Source organism: Rosa rugosa, chromosome 6, assembly GCF_958449725.1.
Source record: "Rosa rugosa chromosome 6, drRosRugo1.1, whole genome shotgun sequence".
Lineage (NCBI taxonomy): Eukaryota > Viridiplantae > Streptophyta > Magnoliopsida > Rosales > Rosaceae > Rosa > Rosa rugosa.
The window spans coordinates 48,565,906-48,590,462 of NC_084825.1; the positions used below are offsets into that span (position 1 = coordinate 48,565,906).

General features: G+C 38.5%; 4 protein-coding genes, 1 long non-coding RNA gene and 1 pseudogene across 10 annotated transcripts; 4 read left to right on the top strand and 2 right to left on the bottom strand.

Moving 5' to 3' along the window:
* Nucleotides 1–1,857: 1,857 nt before the first annotated feature.
* Nucleotides 1,858–9,413, bottom strand: LOC133715747 (putative disease resistance protein RGA3). 6 transcript variants are annotated; one of them, XM_062142381.1, is made up of 12 exons: nucleotides 8,891–9,413; nucleotides 6,235–7,746; nucleotides 6,017–6,115; nucleotides 5,774–5,880; nucleotides 5,489–5,564; nucleotides 5,282–5,395; nucleotides 4,024–4,126; nucleotides 3,882–3,935; nucleotides 3,372–3,440; nucleotides 3,208–3,291; nucleotides 2,816–3,012; nucleotides 1,858–2,383 (listed from the first exon to the last, which is right to left on the bottom strand). In XM_062142381.1, exons 1-2 carry the CDS (start codon nucleotides 9,215–9,217, stop codon nucleotides 6,283–6,285), a joined length of 1,791 nt encoding a protein of 596 aa, XP_061998365.1. In that variant the 5' UTR covers nucleotides 9,218–9,413; the 3' UTR covers nucleotides 1,858–2,383; nucleotides 2,816–3,012; nucleotides 3,208–3,291; nucleotides 3,372–3,440; nucleotides 3,882–3,935; nucleotides 4,024–4,126; nucleotides 5,282–5,395; nucleotides 5,489–5,564; nucleotides 5,774–5,880; nucleotides 6,017–6,115; nucleotides 6,235–6,282. The 6 variants fall into 6 exon arrangements, with proteins under 6 accessions (XP_061998365.1, XP_061998361.1, XP_061998362.1 ...); XM_062142377.1 differs by adding an exon at nucleotides 3,704–3,737 and having other exon boundaries at nucleotides 6,235–9,033; XM_062142378.1 differs by having other exon boundaries at nucleotides 5,489–5,558; nucleotides 6,235–9,033.
* A 691-nt stretch (nucleotides 9,414–10,104) lies between these two features.
* LOC133716920 (beta-amyrin 28-monooxygenase-like) lies at nucleotides 10,105–12,901 on the top strand (annotated as a pseudogene).
* Nucleotides 12,902–15,785: 2,884 nt separating this feature from the next.
* On the top strand, nucleotides 15,786–17,868 carry LOC133716921 (taxadiene 5-alpha hydroxylase-like). The gene is made up of 4 exons (XM_062143556.1): nucleotides 15,786–16,262; nucleotides 16,570–17,032; nucleotides 17,156–17,349; nucleotides 17,560–17,868. The coding sequence occupies exons 1-4, from the start codon at nucleotides 15,786–15,788 to the stop codon at nucleotides 17,866–17,868; spliced, it is 1,443 nt and encodes a 480-aa protein (XP_061999540.1).
* Nucleotides 17,869–18,811: 943 nt separating this feature from the next.
* Nucleotides 18,812–19,940, top strand: LOC133715619 (uncharacterized). The gene has a single exon (XM_062142175.1). The coding sequence runs from the start codon at nucleotides 18,981–18,983 to the stop codon at nucleotides 19,689–19,691; it is 711 nt and encodes a 236-aa protein (XP_061998159.1). The 5' UTR covers nucleotides 18,812–18,980; the 3' UTR covers nucleotides 19,692–19,940.
* Nucleotides 19,941–21,084: 1,144 nt separating this feature from the next.
* Nucleotides 21,085–22,994, top strand: LOC133715621 (uncharacterized). Its single transcript, XR_009849143.1, has 3 exons — nucleotides 21,085–21,460; nucleotides 22,378–22,512; nucleotides 22,764–22,994. It is a non-coding gene; the product is annotated as an uncharacterized LOC133715621 (long non-coding RNA).
* A 455-nt stretch (nucleotides 22,995–23,449) lies between these two features.
* Nucleotides 23,450–24,347, bottom strand: LOC133715620 (cysteine-rich receptor-like protein kinase 26). Its single transcript, XM_062142177.1, has 3 exons — nucleotides 24,301–24,347; nucleotides 24,061–24,211; nucleotides 23,450–23,934 (listed from the first exon to the last, which is right to left on the bottom strand). Exons 1-3 carry the CDS (start codon nucleotides 24,306–24,308, stop codon nucleotides 23,590–23,592), a joined length of 504 nt encoding a protein of 167 aa, XP_061998161.1. The 5' UTR covers nucleotides 24,309–24,347; the 3' UTR covers nucleotides 23,450–23,589.
* Nucleotides 24,348–24,557: the final 210 nt, after the last annotated feature.

Below are 24,557 nucleotides of genomic sequence, written 5' to 3' on the forward strand. Positions count from 1 at the left end.
TCTTTTTCTTTGAATTAGTCCAAAATGTCGGTTTTGACTTCAACATTTCAAAAAGTTAACCCTATTCTATTAGGGGCATTTATGAAAATTCCACTTTTGTTTGTATTTTGGCCGTAAAATATATTCAAAAGGCCTTCAACTACCCACGTGGTCATCGAACTGAGCTTGTAACCACCACTCCTTCTACCAACCCTTGGCTGCTCTACTCTACGTAATTGGATTCAAGGCTGTGTTTGGTAGTTGGTACCATGGATTAGATTGGATTTCTTGATCAGACTTGACTAGATTGGATTGGAAATGTCTTGCATCTCTCCAATTACACGTTTGGTAAGCATATATTTATGGCTGATTGGATAAGCCAAAACAGCCATGTTAGTCAGGAAGAGCTCTCCGACCACGTTTGGTAAGCATATATTTACGGCGAGGTGGATAATAGCGAGGGGTTGTTGATGGAGATGAAGTCGCTGTGCTTGAAGATGGATTCGGGGCTAGTGGCGATGAGCTTTTGCAGTTTTGGCGTTGTCAGGGATGGGTCGAAACGAAGTCGGATTTAATTTAATGATACCATTTCAACTAGATTTGTAATCCATGTCAGATAGTATTCAAATTTTCCAGCCCACCCATGTCTGGGCCTCCAAACATGACATGAGGTCAGATTGAATTTTTTTTTGCCATATCCATCCCTTATATCTGGGATTCTGGGGAAACAAACGTGGCCCAAGGGAAGTCCCATTTCTTTTGTTTATACTTTGATTTGATTATTCAATTCTGGCCCAACATTTTTTTTTTTTTTTTTGAAAGGGGTTTGGAATCCAGCCTAGCTGGAGGCTCAGCCCCACGCCCGGATTCTGGCCGAACATTTATACAACTAGAAAGTATAATTTGTATTGCCAAAATATGGGAGGTGGTGGTGTTTGATGTTGATCGTGGTTTTAAAATCTGATGTCTTCTTGTTTATGTTGGTTTAAATGTTAAAGAAATTTGATGTGTAAGTCATGTGTTAGGATAAATTTTATTTTATAGTTTAATAGAAAGAAAATCACTTTAAAACCAAAATCAAGATCCTCTCGATTTATCCATATCACTTTAGAATTAGTCTCCTTAAAGTATAAGAATCGATTATTTGACTCTTCTGGTTTTCCCTAATGTATGTTATATAGTTCTACATTGTGCTCTTTATATATATATATATATATATAAATCTAGAATTTTGAGAACACTCTACTGTGTTTCTACTCTAAACATCTCCAACAATCATAACTATCTTCATAGCTAAAATTAGCTAGAAATGAAATATAGCTAGCCAGTTTTGGAGTTATGCTCCAGCAAGATAAGTTAACTCTCAAGTTAAGTTAATTTGAACGTTAAAAAATTTAAATTTTAGTTAAATTCTCTCTCCTATCTAGCTAAATATAGTTAGAGAATTTAACAAAAGTTTAACTTTTGAATTTTATCCTAAAATTAGCTAAGTTTTAAAATTATTTTGAAATAAGTAGTCTGTTGGAGATAATGATATATAAAAGGAGCTAGTGAGTAGTGATGTTCAATATTCCTTTATGAAACATTGGATTTTTGGTCTATGTCTATGTTCATTTTTATATGAGACATCGATTTGTATATTATAACTCGATATGCACTGGTTTATGGTACATCGATTCTAACCTAATAATTCAATATTCACTGGTTAATGGGACATCGGTTTTTGTTTTAAGACTGATGTATTATCTCTTAATTGACTTCATTTTTACAGTTATTTATATACTAATTTGAAATTTATGTATATACACAAGTCATTTAGATAAGCATGATGTCCACAAACTTTGGAGCTAGGAAATCTAACCCAAATTAGTCAACATGCAATTTAAGAGTCATATAAATATTACTGCATTGCATCAATATCTATCCAAAATCATGATCCTTAATACTTCACAAAATAGGCAGAATAAAACCCCTACCTACTACAATGCTAGCCCAGCAAATACTTACTGCAATAATTACAGTTTTGTTCACAATTGCTGCAATCACTACTTCTAGAAAAACTTGCTTTAAGTAGAAAAGAGCATCTTCAAGAGCTGAAAGTGCACAGATGCCATTCTCCCCAGCTCCGACCAGCTCAGACAACACATCTGGCAAGCAGCCCAAGCCATCTTCTTCCATATGAGAATCATCAACACGGCTATAGATACTTTTATCTTCACAAACAGTTCTCTCAGCATGGCCAAAATTCCAAAAGTGGAACTAACTCGTTCACTAGCGGACTTCTTGTATGCCTTTAGCAATACTTTTTTTCAGGACTAAGTAGTTCAACAAGTTCTACTAGTTCCAAAGGCCTCAATTCAGACAACAGACAAGACAAGGCACTGCACTCTGAATCATCTGCAAACTGGCACAGGATCACAATAGTCAAAAAACATAACCATGCATACATAAACTTGTGATTCATTAGGCAGCCAAAGTACAGATGACATTATGATATATGGGCAGAAATTGCAATAAGGATTAAGGAACAGTATCAGAAATCTGATAATCACATATGTCCTCAAACAGCTATAAGAGATAATAGGAAATAATACGCAGGCACACATTTTGACATATAAGAAGCAAAGGACAAAGGACAGTGCATATATGGACACAAGCATAAGAAATCTTATTTAGCTTACGAGCAGCAAACAGGAGTAGCAATATCACAATTCTGATGATTACATATGTCCTCAAACAGCTAACAAATGACAAACAAAATGAAGAGAGACCATTTCCAGCAGACACATATTTCCAAACGAAAACACAGGCAGAAGATGACATAATATGGTCCTACCTGTCCAAGAATAACCCTACTGGTAGCAACATCAACCACACAAACTCCAAAAATACGCTTGGGGAATTTTGGTTTGCTAAATTTTGAGAGGTTTCAGTCACTGCCATTAGATAAGAAGCATCAGGGTTTGCAGACAGCATCTCTCCCTCAGTTACTGTTCCTTTTGTAACTACTGCACATTCTTCACGTTTCACAACCTGCAAAGAAAAACTCAAGAAGTTTGGACTAGTTTTTCATGAAAAGCTTCAAGATGAGAATGATATTATATAGTGCATTTTAAAGAATTTTGAAAATAGGTTAGCTGTCTTGAGAGAAGAAGAAAAACATACGCGTATAACGGATAAGATTAGTTTCACTGCAAACTTCGGTGATTCTATGTAAAATGAGCATACCTAATCTTTAGAGCCACCCTCTTGGCAACGAAGCTCCATCTGTTCAGGTGTTTCTGTCTACTCTACGAGAAGAACTCGGTAAACCTGCGATGCCATTGAAAATGTTAAACTTTGATGAAGTTACAACAATGTCTTCAAGATATAACAACAAGAATAAAGCTGACCTTCCTAGCCAGTTTCTCCACATTCATTGAAAAGTTCTTCTCTGGGAATCCACAATGGGGTTGTTCGCCCTAGTATTAGCCAAGGTCAAATTACTACTTAGGAAACAAATAACTAAAAGTTTCTATAGAATCCAAAACAATGCTGATAAATATATCAAAATATTCAGAAGAGAAAATCTTGTATCTCTTACATTGGACTTTCTTTGCCTTCAAAATAAATCAATCTTAACATTGGTCAAGATAAAAAGTTATCCCCCCCCCCCCCCAAAAAAAAAAAAAAAAACACACACACACAATAGTCAGCATCAAGATAAAGTTTCAAGATCAGTTACCTTCATATATATTGAAGATCAAGTTCTTTTCCTCCTATATGTGCATCCATTTCAATTTGCCCATACACAAAAAATAAAATAAAAAGAGTAGATTTTCATCACTTGACTAGAGCAGTTACCCTGAGAATTTGTGCGCCATAACATACCACTACTTGGCTACCGTAAAGGACAAGCATACCTTGATAAAGAGAACTTTGTCCATGTGCTTTGACTTAAACTCCCACATTTGTATCTGAATACATATCACTAGATTAATATTGTTCATGATGAAAAAGTGCCTCAAAACTCTTTAGGCCACCTATATAACAAAAAGTAATTACCTGGCCACCTGATAAACTCTTTAAGAACTCAGAAGCTAGATACAGAGTTCTTGGATCATAATTTGCATCCCCAGGACGTCTTGCTTTGCCATCCCTGCGTATTCTGTAACCAGACCAAAGCAATTGAATACATGTATGAAGCTCGAATTCAACATATAAACATTAGCTAGATGATTCCAAATTAGAAAATATACTCGGATTTGGCATGCTAATGTGAAAATATTCAACAAGGCATCAAACACAAACCTATATTATAATGCTGTCATTGCCATACGCATAATCACATTATTGATTGCAAGTAGACATCACCAAATCAAGATATATTAACTTGGACATCCTGTGCTTGCACTAATAAAGGTACATCTAAATAGAAAGACAAAAATGATTTTAATGAAATACAACCACATCCACTTTAGCCTGACAACATAGTTCAAATTCGTACGGTCTTGGCAATTAATTCTGATTGTGGAATGAGATAACTCTAGTTGCACTTAAATATTTCAAAATCTGGCAAAGAATAACAATTCAATATACTTTCGCTGAGGATTTTATGAAATGACATTTCAAGCACACCCAATCTCTTCTACAATTTCACAAATCAATATGAACAAAACCGAAACCTGATGTAGGACGAGAATGGACCCGATTCAATCAGAAAACCATAAAAGTAAAGAAGCGGCATAGAATCAAGAAAAGTGATTGGAAAATAGGTAACTCACGTGTAAAGAGGTTATTAGCTGCTGGAATATTCAAGAAAAATTGGTTTTGGACTTTTCGGGTTTCTCGTGCGAAAAGTCAGGTTTTGATTTAAATCAGATTTGACTAACTTTTGGGCAGAATGTCCGTTTGAGACGCACAATACCTTTCCAGAATGGGAACGACGAGATCTTCAAGACTCACTTTAGTGAGCCCTAACGGATTTAGGCCAAAATATGTCGTTTTAATTATCCGATTCGGGATTTAATATTTTAGGCGCAAATTCTTTTTATTTTAGGTTTTCTAGTTTGTTTTGTTTTTACCCATGGGCTTTAGGGTTCAATGTTAGTTGCCCTAGGGTTTTATTTCTCTTATTTAAGCAGCCGTATGTGGCTGCAGAACGCATCTATTATCTTTTATCAATAAATTTGAGATTATTCTCTTTTTATCTCTGGTGGACTCCAGAATCTTTGCTTAGGTTTATTGCTGGTAAACCTAGTTTATCAATCCGATCATTCCGTCTGCGTCAAAACCAATCCGAAAAGAGAAGCGACTGAGTCACCTGGAAGTATCGTTATCAGGGTTGTGGCTGATACCAACAGCATAATCACCAGAGGTCCTAGCGAGAGTTCCACCGGTCGCCGACGTGGTGCTAGACGTTGCTGACAGTAGCTCCCTACAAACCATGGTTTTTCAAATCAAATCCAATTTGAGTCTCAGCACCAGCTCAAATTCACAAACGCAGAAGCAAAGTGAAAGACAAGCAGACCTTTCTGGATGTTATAGTTGGCCAAGGTGCGGCCGTCTTCGAGCTGCTTTCCGGGAAAAATCAAACGTTGCTGATCCTTGATTAAATCGAAGGCCAAAAATTAAATCGATGTTAGGCGTTAGCACATATTTTTACATCGCGTGCTATCACGACCGATTTAATTGAGATAATCTCTATAAGCATTACTCTAGTTTGCTGTTGCAAAACCCAATTTGACTCCCAAAAATCAAAACCCAAGAACGTAATTTTAACTTGTACGTGATATATAGTACATAGCTTACATACCGAATTAAGTAGCATCGTATAAGCTTTACAACTCTGATTCCAATCTAAATGCTCCAAGCTAGCTTCAATGTGAGCAGTACATGTACGTAGCGTGGTGCGATTGTGGTCTGCAATAAATACCGAGTTAAAGGATTCGTTTAGTTTGTCTGTAACTTCTTTATTAGACCACAAAAAGAGAAAAGAAAACATCAATTAGAAGAAGAGATGATCCCTTACAAAATTATTGAAAATTTAATTTCTTACCTGGAATTTTGGGCACAACAGAAAGGTGGCGAGGAGTGATCTTGTCTTGGGGACTCCAGCAAGCCTTTCAGGTGACATATATAGCTTGAGGATAACAAGCTGTGAATATAATAATAAATTAATGGTAACTTAATAATTTAATTACCAGCACATGAATATATGCATGCATGTGTATATAGATAAGAAACTAGCCAAAATGGGTACTGAAAAGCACTTACTCGAGCATGGAAGGCACGTAGACGCACGTACAACTGGGATCGATCAGTTCAACAAATTACACAGCTGGTTACGCGTGGAATAACTTCAATATCGTCACCCTTGGGATCCTGTTCTTCATTATAGATCCAATGGTTGCCTATTCTGATTTCTGGGATGTGAGATATCTTGGGCCACTCCTCACCTCCTTCTCTTTGGTAGACATTTGGAAGAATAGCATCACTTGCAATGTCTCTAATGTGTAATTTCCGTAGTGGTGTCCTCCACAGGAAGTCCGGCAACGCTTTTAGACTTGGGCACTCATAAACTCCCAAAGAAGAAAGGCGTGGCATTATCTCCCAGCTGCAGTCGCCCACTCCTTCCCACTCTTTCAAGGCCGGTATCCAGTTGAAGGCAAGTTGTTTCAATTTTGGAAATGAGATAAAGGACGTCGGTGTTCCTGGTTCTATTCCCAGAAACTCAACTCCTAGCTTTTCCAGAGCAGAAAGATGCACCAGATTCAAACTTTCAAGGGACGGCAACTTTCCTAAAGGAGGCAAAAACTTGCAATTGAAGCAAAAACCCAGGGTAAGCCATCTCAAGCTGTGGAAAGACAAAAACCAATCGCTGCACAAGCTGCGGCCAATATAGCTTGTGATTGACAATGATTCCAAACCCGGAGGTGGGCGCAGTATTTCTTCGTACCGAGAGATCATTTCTTCAATTTGTCGCTGTTGATCATCATTAAGGGAACCGGAAGAAGAAGAGACCCGTTCAGCTTCAGCTTCAGCACGGCATTCAAGGTCCAAAGTCAAATGAAGGAGATTCACCTTATTCACCAAATTTGGTTGCTCGGACTCGCTCGTTAATCTTCCCGCATTTTTAATAGCAAGACATCCTTGAAGCTGGTTCAAGTTTTTCAAATCTCCTAACTCGCCATCACCGTGGACATATAATGTGTCAAGGGTTTCCAGATTTATCAACCTAGAAAGCCCCATTAACTTTAGATGCTCACAGCCCTCAACATAAAGATGCCTGATATTAATCAGCCTTGCCAAATCTACTTTCTTGAGATGAGAGCATTTCACAAGTCGCAAGGTTTGAAGATTGTACAAACTACTCAGGGCGTTGGGTAGTTCCTTTAAATCATTATGAGATAAATCAAGATACCTCAAATGGATCAACCCACCCATTTCTCTTGGAATTTCTTCAATGTTACTCTTAGACAAGTTCAATGTCCTAAGGCATTTCAACTGTAAAACTAATTCTAGGCAAGTTGAATCAATTGATGAATCAAAAGCTATCAAGGTACGCAAATGTTTACAATTGCGAAAAGAAGCCAAAAGTTCACTTTGTGACAACTGCATCAAAGTCAAATGACGAACCTTATCAACATCCGGCACTACCATTCCCTCACTATCCCCTGCCTTAAAATCCACAATAAGACACTCTTTCTTGGTCAAATATTGTAAAAAATCATGTACAATATCATGCATTTTGCAGCTTGTTTCTCCATATTCATCCACCATAAATTCCTGGAAGAAAGATCGCATCAGTAAGTCATGAAAACACTTTTGACCTTTTATTCTTTTCTCTTTCCTCCCTTCCTCATTCAAATAATCTTGCGCCATCCATAACTCAATTAAATTATCTCTATCAAGCAAGTAATCTTTTGGGAATATAACACAAAACAAAAGACAACGCTTGAGTATTGGGGGCAAATCATGGTAACTTAGTAGTAATGGCCGAAAAACATATTGTTCGATCTCTTCCAATTCCCATATCTCACTATTTAAAACATCACGCCATTCCTTAATTGTTATCTTGTCGCGCATGTGGCTACCTAATGTCTTTGCAGCAAGAGGCAACCCTTTACACTTTTTTACAATCTGTTTACCAATGGCTTCAAACATTTTACACTCACTTTCATCAATGCCTGCACTGTAATAAAACAACGACAAACAAAGTTCTTCATTCAACTCTTTCAAATAGAGCTTGTGAGTAGTTGCTTTCATCACAGTAGCAACCTCGTCCTTCCGCGTAGTGACCAGTACTCTACTACCCACAGCACAACTACGGAAAGGTTTGATAAATTCCTCCCATTGATCACGGTTTGGGTTCCACACATCATCTAGGATAAGGAGGAGTTTTTTGCCCTCAATCAATTCATATATCCATTGCAATAAAGTTTGCAACTCATTTGAATTCCTTGAGGTATTATCTTTACCAAGACCTTCAATTATAGCTTTAGCAATCTTGATCTCATCAAAAGGGTCTGAGACACAAACCCATATTCTATGTTCAAAATGAGCCTTCACTTTTTCATCATTGTAGACAAGTTGAGAAAGTGTTGTTTTCCCCATCCCCCCCCATCCCTATAATAGGGATGATAATAGGGACTTCTTCCTCTTGACTACTCTGGCTCAGCAACTTGCTTAGTATTATTTTCTTCTCATTATCTCGACCAAACGTTTTGTCACCTGGGAAAGAAGTTGTTTTTTGCCTTGCAGGCAGTTCAAGGCTTTTTGTGGTGTTTTGAAAATTAAAGCTTTGTTTTTCTTTTTCAATCAAAGCTAATCTTTCATTTAGTTCTCTTATCCTCATAGCAATATCGCGACGATGACTTAACTGCCTGACTTGGCCAAAACGAAAGCAAGAGGAAGGAAAGGGGAAGCGTACCTTCTTCTTCGTAGCAACAAGAGGATTTTCACCTTGGTTTTCTTGTTTCTCCATTTGTTGCTTTCGAACTTCAGTGATCCACTCATCCAACACTTCATCCATCTCGTAGGAAACTTCATTCAGTTCATTCAGCCAGAGTCTCACACTGGACTCTGTCACTTGTCTCTGTTCTGCATCCTGGAGCACAGCTTGAATAGCTCTGAGATTGCGGGTGAGACTTTTGACTTCTTTCTCAACCCCAATAACCAGATTCAGCTCTTCTTGGACCTTGTCTAAGGTGATCGTAGCCAAACGCTCAAGGAGAACGTTAACTAGAGCTTCGGCCATGTTCTTGAAGATTGGAAAGAGAGAAATGCAGAATAACGGGGGTGATGTTGTCTCTGTTCTACCCACTCCACTTTATATAATGACTCTCAGGCTCTCAGCACACTGATTCCAAACAATTGGTAAGGTTTGAACCATACTTTATAACTCGCACTCTATATCGTTTCTTACTTTCTTATCTTGTATGTGGCCGTGTGGGACTCATGCTTTCGGCTATAAAGTAATGATCCTCCCTGAAAATATACGGATGATTTTGGCACAATGGAATGGTGATTGGTGACACAGCGCATTTTTTGTGGCGTCGACGTCATTTCTGTGCTGGATTAGAGCTGCTTTAAATCTTTGATGTTGATTTGCTTTGGAGTGTCATGGACCAGAATGAATTATTGAAGAGATAAAAAGGGGTCTCTACTCTTTAATTACTTTTTCCGAGTGATCTGATTCACACACTTGAAAACAAAAGTGAAGACAATCTGGAAGCTAGCATCCATCTTTGTGGAGATAAAGGGGAAAAATTGCCTAAATTGGTTTTGGCACTTTGGCTATGTCAATGTGCATAATTGAGAGGATGATTGATATGAGAAAATCATGTGTGTTTAATACAAAATTAATTAATCCAATTATCTCATAAACTATGTATGTGTGAATGTATCTACAGAGATACATAATTACATACATTTAGTATGGAATGATACATTTTAGCAATGAAACTAGTTTATCATCATTGGACTTCCTTGGTTGTTGCTTAATTTCTACAGTTGTTGGATGCGATCGTTACTCCTAGCTACTTGTTCCCAACTGTCAAATACCTCTTCTGGTTTTTATATATGAGTGTTGTAAAACGAAAGTAAAAGAATTTGAGAGAGAGAGAGAGAGTTTAGACGCAAAGAATGAAGTATTTCTATTCATCTCACCAAGAGGTTTATATAAGACTACCTCAGGTATACAAAATGTAACTATTTAACGATTGCACCAATCACTCATCTGATTACAAATCAATCAATCGCTAATTATATTCTGTTAATCACCAATCAATCTTAATTGGCGTATATCAAGCAACACTAATTGCTATTACATGAATAGCCACATTAATATTTACAATAATAAGGTCTTTATAACAGATTTGTTGCATTTTTTTTTTTGGAGAAGCAATGTAAACACTTTTATTGATCGGACTTAAGTACAATCAGTTGATAACAAATCCACCAAGAATTTTTTTTTTTTTTTGGGGGGGAGGGGTGGCTGTGTGGACTAAAAGAAGAAAAAACTTTAGAACGAAGAGACCACCCAGCCAAGTGATGAGCAACTTCATTCTTCTCCCTAAACATATGCTTAAAATAACAACCAGGCAACTGAGAAAGAGACGACTGCAAATCCATGTAGAGCAATCGAAGGCCAGGTTGAGACTCCAAAGGGAGAGCTACCGAACCAACCGACTGCAAGCAGTCAGACTCAAACTTCACCGCCTGCAGACCCATATTCCGTGCCAACTCCAAAGCTTCAAAACCCGCTAATTATTCAACATGCTCAGCTGAAGAGACACGTACATTGAAAGTATTTTGCCCGTCCACCAATACATGTCCCGTTCCCACACCCCCCTTCCAAGTAAGAGGATTAAAAGCACCATCCATGCAAATGCTCACCCAACCCAGCAAAGGTTAATTTCACCCATTTAGACCTAGCTTGGACGACCAACTCGAACCGTCGTATGGTTAGCCTTTAAATAATTCTGAAAAAAAAAAAAAATATATATATATATATATATATATATATATATATGTTCAAGTAAATCCAGAATATGTGTCTTGCCCAAACTAGAGGTTACTTGCTCTAGTTGAAATAAGGTTTATATTAGAGATATTCTCGAAGATTTAAATCCAATCAATGTACGATTATGTTTTCATGTACAACTGTATCTCTATGTTTGTATTTTGTAATCCTCTATATAAAGATGTCCCTATTATCAATGAAAGTACAACTCAATTCTCTCCCAATTCAGTTTTCCTAAAACAATATATATATATATATATATATATTATGTAGTATCAGCTCACATATGTTAAATATATATTGTTGTTTATTTTTTATGATGATCTTGCATCAAGCCACATAACCCTAATATCTATTTCGGTTGCAGGAACTCGATGGCAAGGATGTGGTGCAACTGGTGGCTTTGGTGAAGAGACTAACATTCAAGGTTACTTGCAGTTTGTTTTTTGGACTACCAGAAGGCAAAGACAAAGATAAATTGTTTGAAGACTATACTATTGCCAGACAATTGCATTAAACCTTCCAGGCACTCAATTTTACAAAGCAGTGTAGGCGCGTGGCAGGATAACCAAGCTCCTCACGAAGCTCATGAAGGAAAAGAAGAATAAGGCAACAAAAATGACCCCCCGGAACAATGACATCATCTCAGCCCTGATTCTTCTGAGAGATGAAGATGGTGAGCCTCTGCAAGAGCAAGAAATCGTTGAAAATCTCATCACAGTGATAGTTGCTAGCCATGACACCACCTCAATTCTCCTGAGCCTCCTTTTAAGGCATCTTTCTAATTTACTATATGTAAATTAAGATCCATGTCGATCACCTTGTTTGATGTACGTTCAACATAACTTGCTGTATATACGAGGACATGCAGAGCAAAAAGAAGTAGTTAAGGCTGTTGAAGGAAGTGAAAGAAAGGTTATTACATGGAATGAAATCCAAATGATGAAGCACACATGGAGAGTGGCCCAAGAGCTCATGAGAATGACTCCCCCTGCTTTTGGTAACTTCAAATGTGCATGGAGAGATACTAACTTCGATGGCTATGATATCCCCAAGGGATGGAAGGTGCATGCATGTTACCCTAACTCTAAATCTAACCCTAGCCTAGCTAGCCAGCTTCAAACTCGGTATTTTGAATTGAACTTGATCGAGCATGGAACTTGGCTCGGATACAATGTTATAATTAAGTGAAGCTAGTTCAATGCAAGATTAATTTAGGGTTTAAAACCAAAGTTACAAACAGAATGTATGTTAACTACAATCATTTGCGAGATAAGCTATGGTACTGTGATGTTTATCATAAACTCATTTTACATCTATTTGAACAAAAATTACAATTATTTGAATCAAAATTACAACATTGAGATCAAAGTTACCATATTCATTTACACTATTTGCATATAATTAAACAAAAATTACAACATTGACAACAAATTTGTTTAAAAACTTGTAACAATGTCGTAAATGGTGTAGTTACCAATATTATAACTAAGATTACACAAAATATGACTCAACATACATTACCATTTTGACAACAAATTTGTTGTCACACTTATAAATGTGTGTATGAGATACGGGTATGTATTATAGAATTTTCCATCATTTGCAGGTTTTCTGGGTGGCATCTGGTACACACATGGACAGCAACATATTTGAAGATCCAAACAGGTTTGATCCATCGCGGTCGAGAACTCAACGAAATCATTTCCTCCGTACACATACATTGCATTCGGATCAGGCCCGCGAATTTGTCCCGGGGCAGAATTTGCAAGGATTGAAGTGCTGTTAACGATTCATCATTTGTTAACAAGGTACTCATGGACGCAGATGATCAAGGACGAGCCTTTAAGACGTGAACCCTTGCCTTATCCAGCCATGGGACTTCCGGTCAAACTTCACCAAAGGAACGATATATAATAGTACCATATGAACCACATGCAAGAGAAAGCCATCGATCACCATATTTTATGTACCACAAGACTATCCAAGTGCTTTTTATATGTACGTAGTTTCATAGCTAGCGCGGGATATTTGGTATTATATACAGTTACCAATAATCAATAAATTAATGAGGAATGAATTCTCGTGAGCTAACAAACGATGAGTATACTTAAAAAAAAAAACGATGAGTATTGTTACACTCTCAAGTGTGTTTCTGCTCTAACCCAATCCCCTAGAGCTTTTGGTCTAGAATATTCCAGCAGTTATGGCTAACAGATCACAGTACTATTGGAGTTAGGCCTGGCAACGTGCGGGTATAGTGCGGGTTCTTAACGGGCCTACCCGATAAGAACCCGTTAGCTTAACGGGTTTCGCAGGCTAAACCCAGCGGGTTTGCGGGTTATCCGTTGGAACCCGTTAAGACCCGTAAACATTTTTTTTTTTTTTTGGTTACTTTTTATCAAAGCAACAAGAACCTGTTAAGACTTATGTATATAATTTTTTTGACAACAACATTACTATATCACAAGACACTGCAAGTAGCTTTTTTGACATTGAAAGGCAATTAAGTTGCCTATAAGAACGAAACAAGAATATACAATTAATTACCATTCAAACAGAAAAGGGAGATTCCAATATTCAAAAGATAACTATTGGCTTTGCAATAACTATTTGTCATAGTCAAAGTAGTATTAGATCTGAAGCCATAGTCATAAGGTGCTATATATAAAGCAATCCTCCAAGAAGATTACTAATTCAAAGTTGAAGATCTAAATACATACACACGCGGGAGTAGACCATAGCATCACGTATTTTTACAATTAATGCCTCGTTTGGTAATGCTTGCTAGAATAAGATAAAGTTTGAGAGTAAATCAAATTTAAAAAAAATTAAAAATCCTAAAAGTTTGCTAGAAATGGGTTTTTGGGAAGGGTTTTGAGTTAACGGGTTCCAATGGGTTTAGCACGCAAAACCCGTTAATTTGCGGGTTTTTTGCGTGCGGGCTTTTTTTAGCCCGAATTAATAAACGGGAGGGTTTGTGCTGGTGCGGGTATCGTGCGGGTTTGCGGGTTACGGGTTTAAATGCCAGGCCTAATTGGAGTGATCATATATATGCTTTATTAGAGAAGATCGGAATAAAGTGGTAGCTATTTGAGTCCAATAATTAATAAAATGTACCAATATAGTTGGAGTGATCTTATATGGAGAGGAACGGGGAGAGGCTTCATACTAAACCAGATGTTTCTCGATTTCGTGCTGTTTGTCATTCATGGCGTCTCTCTGTTCCATACTACACGAAACAACAACTCTTTCCCTCCAAACTGACATGTGATCCCGATCCGGTTACAAATTCCGAACAACAACTCTTTCCCTCCAAACTGACATGTTATCCGATCCGGTTACAAATTTCTATTAGTTAGTGGACATTACCTTCCACTGAGGAAAGTTCTATGTCGTTGCCGTCTCGCCAAGAAAGGGAGAGCTATAGTGGTTGATTCTTCTTCTTCAAAGTGTTGGGGTTTATATACGTACGATGAAATTTTGTAGAATCATTGGGAGAGCTCCAATGTGGGAGTTATATTTATACACATTCTCAACACGCATCCGCACGTGTGACGATTTCTCAAGTCACACACGTGAACAAGTTATATTGGGTGACGGTGAGCACGTGTGGCCATCCCTGAAACCAAACACGTGGGTAACCCGTTCTGATATCATGATAAAGTAATATGGGGTTCACATTCAAAACCAATTGGCAATGGATGAAGTGACCCAAACCCTTATAAACTCATAAGTAAAGTTATATTTTTCCAATGTGGGAGTTATATTTATACACATTCTCAACAATGACTACTGCTTCTCTGAATCTACTCGAAACTTTTCGGGCCTCATACGAGATTGCATTTACTATTATGATTCAATATCACCATTTATAGTGGTCGACTTGCCTGTGGGTAGTTCTTCTTATGCAATATAACAAGTAGTGGGCAGATGAATCAATAATGTCTCCCCCTTGTATTCGACAGTTTTATTAATCAAGGTTTGAGAGCAGCCGCACTAGCCATTTATTAAAAAAAAAAAAAAAAAATCAAATCATTGCATATGTGTTGCAGTAGTTTTGTTATATGGATTATTTATTATTTAAATTTTCGGATCAATCTGCTTCACACTAGGCTACATAAGACGTTTCAACTGTTCTTTTTTTTTTTCTTTTTTTTTAACATTCTCCGAGTGTAAATTTTAGGTATCTAAACGTAAGACCAACCAATAGTAGATAGAGAGGTCTAAACTTTATAAACTGTCATGTGAAGTCTCCTTGTTTCTGCACAACTCATGCTCGTTGATACGTGAGTACTTGCTATTCCATTCTATTTATTGAATCTAGAAATAACGTACAATTCGCATTCCATTGCTTCATTCCTCTACATAGTATAATTATGTAAAAGCAGGTAGCTGGCATCTAATGGTGATATAAACAAAGTAGCTACGAACGTACTGTCATCAGTAGACCATGGTGTCACTCTGTTGACCATTATCTGTGGCAAACAAACAACAAGGACAAGAACGGTGATAAAAATGAGTGTCGCCTCAATTGCATAGGTATCTCTGGCCAAAGCAAAGCACCTATTGCAACTTTACTCATATGTAACATACCAAAAGTACAAAGACGTCGGTCCTCTTTTAATTAGTTTTAGGTTTGGACTGCCTTCTTAGATCTTAACCTATACTTTTGAGCTTACTCGAAATTCAACATCTTATGATAAGGTTAACTCATTTGGTCTTGCGTCATTTAGACCCCTATATAATCCATTATGTCACGTACCATTTTCTTCAAACTTTATCACATTTGTAAATTAAGATGGAAGATCTCTCGTTGATGATACTAGTTTTGACCCTCATATCACTTTTTTCTGGGTATTTTATCAAGTTTAAAACATCACTAGGGAAGAAACTTCCACCAGGGTCATTTGGTATTCCGTTAATTGGAGAGTCCATAAGCTTCATCCGAGCACAAAAACAGGACGGATCCGATGAGTGGATCCGGTCCCGTATCCGCAAGTACGGACCCGTCTTCAAGACCTCGCTCATGGGGTCTAAAACGGTGGTTATAACTGGCCAAGCTGGAAACCGGTTTGTGTTTGGTGGAGGTGACACTGGTATTGGAGGCAACCAAGTAGCAACTGTAGCCAGAATTCTCGGAAAGCACAGCATATTTGAGATTTCTGGGTTTAGGCACAAGCTTGTGAGGAGTGCCATAACCAACTTCCTAAAGCCAGAAAACATTCAAAGAATTGTAGGCGAAATCGATTTGTTAGTCAAAGACCAAATTTTCAAGGTAATGGTTTAATTTCGTCAAATTATACATGTTCTAACCTGTCTTGTTAGGCAAGGTATCTCTAATGAACTCATCAGGACATCAGATATAGGTGTAGGGTTTTATCTCAAAAGAAAAAAAAAAAATTATTATAGTTTGTCGTATCGGCTCACACACACACACACACACATATATATTGAATATTGTTGTTTATTCAATAGAGGTTACTCCTCTCTTTCACTCGATCATCTTTCAGCCAAAAAAAAAAAAAAAATGATGATCTTGCATCGAGCCACATAACCCTAGCTAATATCTATTTCGATTGCAGGAACTCGATGGCAAGGATGTAGTACAATTAGTGCCTTTGGTGAAGAGATTAACATTCAAGGTTACTTGCAGTTTGTTTTTTGGACTACCAGAAGGCAAAGACAAAGATACATTGTTTGAAGACTTTACTATTGCCATCAAGGGTCTGTGGGCAATTCCATTAAACCTTCTAGGCACTCAATTTTACAAAGCAGTGCAAGCACGTGGCAGGATAGCCAAGCTCCTCACCAAGCTCATGAAGGAAAAGAAGAATGAGGCAACAAAAATGACCCCCCAGAACAATGACATCATCTCAGCCCTGCTTCTTCTGAGAGATGAAGTTGGTAAGCCTCTGCAAGAGCAAGAGATTGTTGATAATCTCATCACTGTGATAGTTGCTAGCCATGACACCACCTCAATTCTCCTGAGCCTCCTTTTAAGGCATCTTTCTACAGATTCCAAGATTTTCACTGAGGTCCTTCAAGGTAACCAATGAAATTGTAATTACTATATAATTTACCATATATATGTAAATAATTAAGATCCATGTCGATCACTTTGTTTGATGTACGTTCAACACAACTTACTGTATATACGAGGACATGCAGAGCAAAAAGAAGTAGTTAAAGCTGTTGAAGGAAGCGAAAGAAAGGTTATTACATGGAATGAAATCCAAATGATGAAGCACACATGGAGAGTGGCCCAAGAGCTCATGAGGATGACTCCCCCCGCTTTTGGTAACTTCAAATGTGCATGGAGAGATACTAACTTCGATGGCTATGATATCCCCAAGGGATGGAAGGTGCATGCATGTTACCCTAACTCTAAATCTAACCCTAGCCTAGCTAGCCAGCTTCAAACTCAGTATTTTGAATTGAACTTGATCGAGCATGGAACTTGGCTAGCTTGGATACAATGTTATAATTAAGTGAAGCTAGTTCAATGCAAGATTAATTTAGGGTTTAAAACCAAAGTTACAAACAGAATGTACGTTAACTACAATCATTTGCAGGTTTTCTGGGTGGCATCTGGTACACACATGGACAGCAACATATTTGAAGATCCAAACAGGTTTGATCCATCGCGATTCGAGAACTCAACGAAATCATTTCCTCCGTACACATACATTGCATTCGGAGCAGGCCCGCGAATTTGTCCCGGGGCAGAATTTGCAAGGATTGAAGTGCTGTTAACGATTCATCATTTGTTAACAAAGTACTCATGGACGCAGATGATCAAGGACGAGCCTTTAAGACGTGAACCCTTGCCTTATCCAGCCATGGGACTTCCGGTCAAACTTCACCAAAGGAACGATATATAATAGTACCATATGAACCACATGCAAGAGAAAGCCATCGATCACCATATTTTATGTACCACAAGACTATCCATGCCAAGTGATTTTTATATGTACGTAGTTTCATAGCTAGCGCGGGATATTTGGTATTATATACAGTTATCAAATGAGGAATGAATTCTCGTGAGCTAACAAATGATGAGTATACTTTAAAAAAAAAAACGATGAGTATTGTTACACTCTTCAAATTAAATCATTAAAATTAAAATAAATAAAATTCGTACGTACGCAAAATGTTATAATGAATTATATATTATGTACATACCCGTGTTTAACATGATTTGTGATAGTCATAAATTTCGTTTTGTAGTTAGAAGAAAAACAAGAAAAAGGTCATCATCAACGTTTTGTCAAAACTTATGTTTAAGGCCATTGAAACGGGCACGCATTAATTGCTCGTCAGGTGAGAGGTTGGTGTTACACTGACTGAAAGTCTGAAACCCTCAGGTGGTGTGGTGTCTACTCTTGAAACGCATACCCTCTCTGCCGTTTCGGTACCGCCACACATTCTGCATTCTTCTCCAACCAAATCCACCTGGCCATCATGTGACACGTGGACTTCCAACTGAAAACAGAAACGTCCTACGTAGCAAATCTCGCTGGCTTGATTGGCTCCCCTTCCCGCCAAGCTTGTGCCCCGCTTGCGTCACCCCGGGAACTCCATACACTTTCCGCGTGTCAACACACGCAAGTCGCCAATTCAGACCGATCCTCCACGAAACCCGCAATAAAAACATGTAGTCAACCGTACCACACCCTCGATCTGACTCCATCAACGGCCCAGATTCAAACATCGAGAAGAATTCAAAACGCGCGTTTCGTGTGAGGCTCGTGCTCGAAGCAACCGAACTCGTGCCCCCCTCAGCAAGGCAAAGCCTCTGGTTGCTTAAAAACAGAGATTGCCACTTCCAAACGGTATTCGGAAAATGCATGCTATTTAAATTCCAAATCTCACTCTCACATTTGGATTCCTAATTAAGATCACATCCCACACCTGACTCTCTATCTACCTGCTCCAAGTCCTCGGAAACCTGAAAAAAAGCCCAAACGTCGTCGTTTCGGCCGGCGAATATTGGATGGCGTCGTCGCTGGGCATTCACTGCGGAGGCACCCGATATGTCGGTCGACGTCAAGATCAGAATAACCTGTGCAGTTCTTCTGACTACGCTCCTCGGCGGTGTTCTTGTTCCGTCGCGGTCCCTTCTCCGAGGAATCGCTGCAGGGGCAAAATCGTAAATTCGTCTTGTGTGGCGGTGGCGGAAACTAAGAGGAGCGTGGGGCGGGAAAGGAGCGGGACGGCGTCGGCGTACGAGAAGGTGGACGAGTGGATGAGGGATTCGGTGACGGAGATCGTCAAGAACCTAAGGGAGGCGCCGCTGCTGGTCCACGTGTACGGTCGGGAAGAGAAGCGGAGGATGGAGACGGAGAAGAAAGTGGAGGAGGAGAATTGGGACGCGCTGAAGGGGAAGTGGGAGGCCGGAGAGGCGCCGTTGCCGGAAGGCGTTATATTCGTGGAGGAGCTCATGGACGACGGCGAAGTTGACGGCAAAGAAGATTCCGGTATCGATGGGATAACGCGGGCGTGGGGGTTGGTGGTGCAGGGCAAAGGGGAGGAGTGTGGGCCAGCTTGTTATTTGTTGAAGACGAGTAGAGTTAATGTCGGGTCGGGTTATGGGCTGGGGATGGGGATGGGCTGCACTCATTTTTGTTTGGTCCGGGTCAAGAGTTTTAGGGAGACGGCCCAGTCGCAGCTCAAGAACAGTTGGTTGTTGCAGGCACAGATGTAAAGGTCAGGGAAGATGATATTCGGCCAATTGAAAATCGAAGCTCAGTTTGGCCATTGAAAATCGAAGCTCAGTTTGTAAAAGAACATTTACTGAAGCTCGAATCCCAATTGATTATTGATGTTCTTTTGAATCATATTGGTTCATCAATCATCATGTAAATTCCCAATTGATTATTGATGTTCATTTGAATCATAGTGGTTCATCTTGTAAATTCGTGTGAGTATTGAAATTCAAAGAGAGTTTATTGAACATGATCCATTTTTTTACCTTTTCCTAAAATGGCGGCTTCGTTATTGATGGGTGATTAGTATAGTAATGCAGAAGTTTGGTTTTATATGAGTAACATATCATATATGCGATGCGGGTAATATATGCGATGAGTTTACTTTGAATGCAAACAATGAGTTGGTAAAGAGTTATTTGTGAAACCCGATTACATATCGAGGATCTTTCCGCTGTGTCACTGCTATGTTAAAGCAAATGGATTAGTTATTTGTGCCCTCTTTGTTAGTTGGTGCTTGTTAGAATACAAGTCTCCTGTAGAGATTTCTGATATTATTTCGGAAAATACTCTAGATGCTTATTGTAATCAGGGGTTTAGGCTCAATGTCCCCCCCTGTATTCGACAGTTTCATTAATCAAGGCTGAGGGTAGCCGCACCAGCCCTTTATTCAAAAAAAAAAAAAAGTTATTTGTGAAACATGAATCGATTCGCTTGACGTAGAAGGGATGTACTTCAATAGTTCAATTGGTAAGCATATCATTAGCTAACAGGCATGTGTGAGGCATGAGATGGACTTGCATGTAAATTAGTTTTGGTGTTTGGTCCACTAATGATGTGTCATAAGATAATGACTCACATATCTAGCTAGCTTAACCTCCATCATACATTGTGGATTGTTTTGATGTTTACCTTTTACATTTTGGAATTATCCTTTTTCATGTAATTAGCTCTTAGTATTTTGGACGTTTTGCTTTCCTTTTGAATTGATTGCCAGATTGGTCATTTGAGTTATGCAAATGGTGAATGCTGGCTACAAACATATGCTTCAATACAAGTACTGTAATACAATTTCTATTTATAAGATTATACAAATTAGGGGTGGGCGTCCGGACCCGAAAGACCGAGGACCCGACCAGAACCGAGGAAAAAAGACCGAATCGGTTCGGTTTTAGAATAGAAATTTTCGGTTTGGTCTAAAGCCTGACCCGAAGATACAGTAATCGGTTCGGTCTCGGGTTGCATATTTTCAGGGCCCGAAAGCCCGAACCGGACCGAATACTGTAGCACATGCCACATGTCAGTCCATGATTGGGTGTTATAATAATAAGTTTAATATTAAAAAAAAAAATACACAACCCTAAACTCCTAAAGGCCTCGGTGTCCACTAACTCAACCTCAGCCTCCCTCTCTTTGCGACTTTGCTTGTATCGAAACTATCGACTATCGACCTCAGCCCCAAAACTTCAGATCTGATGAAATCTCCCTCTCACTCTCTCAGTCCCTCCCTCACCAGAAATCTGAGTTCAACCCGGTCCCAGTGAGTTGTGTATCTCTCTCTCCGGTCTCCATTACCAGCTCCTGCTCGGCTGCTCCGGTCTCGAGTTACCCACCAGAAATCTGAGTTCTTCCTCTCTGCCTAGTTACCCACCACCGCTCCGCCATTCACAGAGAGAGAGAGAGAGAGAGACGATGATACCGCAGCAATGGGGTCCTCCTTGCAATCACGAATGCACGCACAAGTACGCAGCCCTTATGCAGATTCCATGTAAAAATCCCTCTCCTTCCTCACTTTCCCTCAACACCTTCCCCGATCTGTAGTTTCTTTCATCATTTTATCAGATTCTTGTTTCGCTCTTCTTGTTTTTAAGCTCCGGCGACACTTTGTTTCTGTAATTGTGGCTGCAAATGATACTATTTGTGTTTCATTTAATCTCGTATGTTACTGGACATAATTTGCAAAATTAGGAAAACCCTGATTGTAATCAAATTTGAAAGATGTAGCCTCTATTAATGTTTTGAAATGCATGTTTCCATGTACAGTTGTTGTGATTAAGCAAAATCGCATTTATACTATTCCAGCTCTTGTTTTGTTGAATCACATTATCATACATTTCGCTAGCTGTGATATTCAAGGCTTGGTTTCTTCTCCGCTCTCTTCTTTTACTGATTCATTTGGATTTTGGAGTGTTTTGTTTCTGTGTTGTCCAAAGCTGGGTTCTTTTTTTTTTTTTAATCTTAGTTTCTTGAATATGGAAGCTCTTTCTTTCTACTCACCCCTGTTTTAGTTCAGTAGTATACCCAGATAACGTTTCTGTAATTCTGTTAGTATCAATTTTAAAGAGTGATTGGCTTCTGTTAGTATACCCATATTCACTACAAGCTGAAAAAAAAGAGTGATTGGCTTCTCATGTTTCTGTAATTCTGTTGGTGATTGGCAAGTGTGTGATTTTCATGTTTTATCATGTGAGGCAGCTTAAATATGCTTTTCATGTTCACGTCTTTAGGTAAATTTTCTTTGTTATAAATGGAATAAAATTATGTTCTAGGATTCTAGTTATGTACAGGCAGAATGTGATAAAAATGAAGGTTTAAATAAATATTTGAGATATCCACCGAATGTGATAAATTCTTGATACTTTTGTTTTATTTAGTGTACTGATATATATGTACTTCTTTTCACAGGTCATATGCCTGTTGATTTTGGTTGCTGATTTGCTGGCTTATGTTCTCTATTTGTCTCCAGTTGCCTTTGATTCTCTCCCTTTACGGGTTGCTCCATATATCAGAGTCATCGATCTTTTTCATATTGAACTTTAGGTATTGTGCGATAAAACCCTAGTCTGTGTTTATTTAAGTGGGATATATTGTTTAAAACTGTGCGTTTCTGCATTTAGTTAGCAATCTGCATTTATTTAGTTAATGTTCTGCATTTCTGCATTTGGCCATAATGATGTTAATTTCTGCATTTTATTGGTTATTGACTTGTTGCTTTCAAGATATTGGATTATTGGTTACTGCTTTAATGTTGTGTTGCTGGGTTGGTATCTTTGTGATTTGGTATCTTGCAGATTTGTGCAGTTGTCGAGTTGTCATGGAGGTTTGGACTTGTGGAGCAAGGCAGCAGGCCGAGCAAGGCAGCAACAAGGCGTTTGTGCACTTGTGGACAGTTTGACTTTGTGCAAAACTGCAAATTGTGTTTATGCATTTGGATTGTTTAATTTCTGTTGGACAATTTGGATTGTTTAATTTCTGTTGGACAATGTATTCTGACTCTTGAGTTTGTGTTGTAAAGTGTAAACTCTGGCTAAACTTGATTATTGCAAATTGAATCAATTGATTATAGTTATGTTAATGAGTTTATTTCACAGCATTATATAATTTGATATGCATTCTAGGTACCAAAACTGGCAAAACAGGCAAAACAGTCATTTTGGGCCCGAAAAAGCCCGAAAACCGAACCGGCCCGAATGGGTTCGGTTTCTGTCGGTTTTCAGTTTACAAAAAGCCCGAACCGGCCCGAACCGACAGTTTCGGGTTCGGTCTCGGTCTCACCAATTTTCGGGCCCGGCCCGACCCGAGCCCAGCCCTAATACAAATCGTTAAACAAAAAAGCAAAATATAACGTACACTTTATTTTTTTATTCAATCGTAAGTTTATTTGTATCAATAAATTTTTTGAAAATAATGAATAAGTACTTGGAAATCGTGCTATGTCAATGCTAGAATATTGTACCGGCCTGTGCTGATGAAACAATCTTATTAAAGACTTGAGATAGTTGATTAATTCAAAAAAAAGAAACATGATCAAATAACAACAAGAGTTCCTTGAGTTGCTTATTGTCCTACAACTAATAAGCTGAGGTGAGCTCAGTGTTGCATCAAGAGGGTTTAACCTCATTTTCTACGTATCTTATTGATGATACCAGTAGTGGCACACCGCATCTTCGCAATGAAGGGTTGAACTTTTGCTCTAGACCTTGGATCAGAAACACCTTCCACATTGTTCAAGGTTCCAATGATCCCAAAGCTACCATGCCAAAATTTATTAGGTAGAGGGATAGAGGAAGAATGACTAAGCATCTGAGTAACAGAAGACATGGTTGGCCTATCGGTTCTAGTCCTCTGCATACACAATAATCCGATTCTGATGCATCTCTCCATTAATTCAATTCCTGAACCAGTCCACAACGTTGGGTCTATTAGATTTCTAATTGTCCCTTCTGCCCAATTCTTCCATGCCTGCATTTTGAATATAAAGAAACATACATAGTCAGCATGCACCCAGCAGAGATCTTTAATTTTCATTGCATTCCGCTGCAGTAAGTAATACATCAAGAGTATATATACTACTGCAGTATTACTTACAAATCTCAGAAGATCCTTATCATTTAGCTTTTCGGAAGCCAAACTACTAATTTCTTGTCCACTTACTATCTCCACGACTAACGCACCAAAACTGTAGACATCAGATTCTGCAGATGAATGTCCAACAATTGCCTCTGGAGCCATGTATGTGCTGCATCTCAACAAAAAGAATTATCGATCAACTTTAGTTAACAACTTGTATATTACTTATAATTGATTATGGAATAGTAAATATATTACTTAGACATCAGATTCAGCAGATGAATTCCGTTAACGTTGCCTTGTATTTGATCGCTTTGACAATACTTTTTTTTTTTTTTTTTTTTTTTTGATGATGAAAACTAATACAAGAGGGATGGAGGACTAAGCCAAGGCCAATCCCAGAAAAGTGACACAAATATGGAAGCACAGCAAGGAACATTCTAGAATGTTCATAACCAAACTTAATTGTGCTTCACATGGCCTCCCTCGGACAAGGGAAAAGATCCTGACTTCCT

What these genes read in the sequence shown, in the direction of transcription:
- LOC133716921 (XM_062143556.1), top strand. Translation starts at nt 15,786, where the DNA reads ATGGAAGATCTCTCGTTGATGATACTAGTTTTGACCCTCATATCACTT. An exon ending in TCAAAGACCAAATTTTCAAG is followed by an intron (nt 16,263 to 16,569) that starts GTAATGGTTTAA and finishes TTTCGATTGCAG; the next exon opens with GAACTCGATGGCAAGGATGT. An exon ending in ATATCCCCAAGGGATGGAAG is followed by an intron (nt 17,350 to 17,559) that starts GTGCATGCATGT and finishes AATCATTTGCAG; the next exon opens with GTTTTCTGGGTGGCATCTGG.
- LOC133715619 (XM_062142175.1), top strand. Translation starts at nt 18,981, where the DNA reads ATGGCGTCGTCGCTGGGCATTCACTGCGGAGGCACCCGATATGTCGGT.
- LOC133715620 (XM_062142177.1), bottom strand. An exon ending in ATAAGGATCTTCTGAGATTT is followed by an intron (nt 23,935 to 24,060) that starts GTAAGTAATACT and finishes TTCAAAATGCAG; the next exon opens with GCATGGAAGAATTGGGCAGA.
- LOC133715747 (XM_062142380.1), bottom strand. Translation starts at nt 8,574, where the DNA reads ATGGGGAAAACAACACTTTCTCAACTTGTCTACAATGATGAAAAAGTG.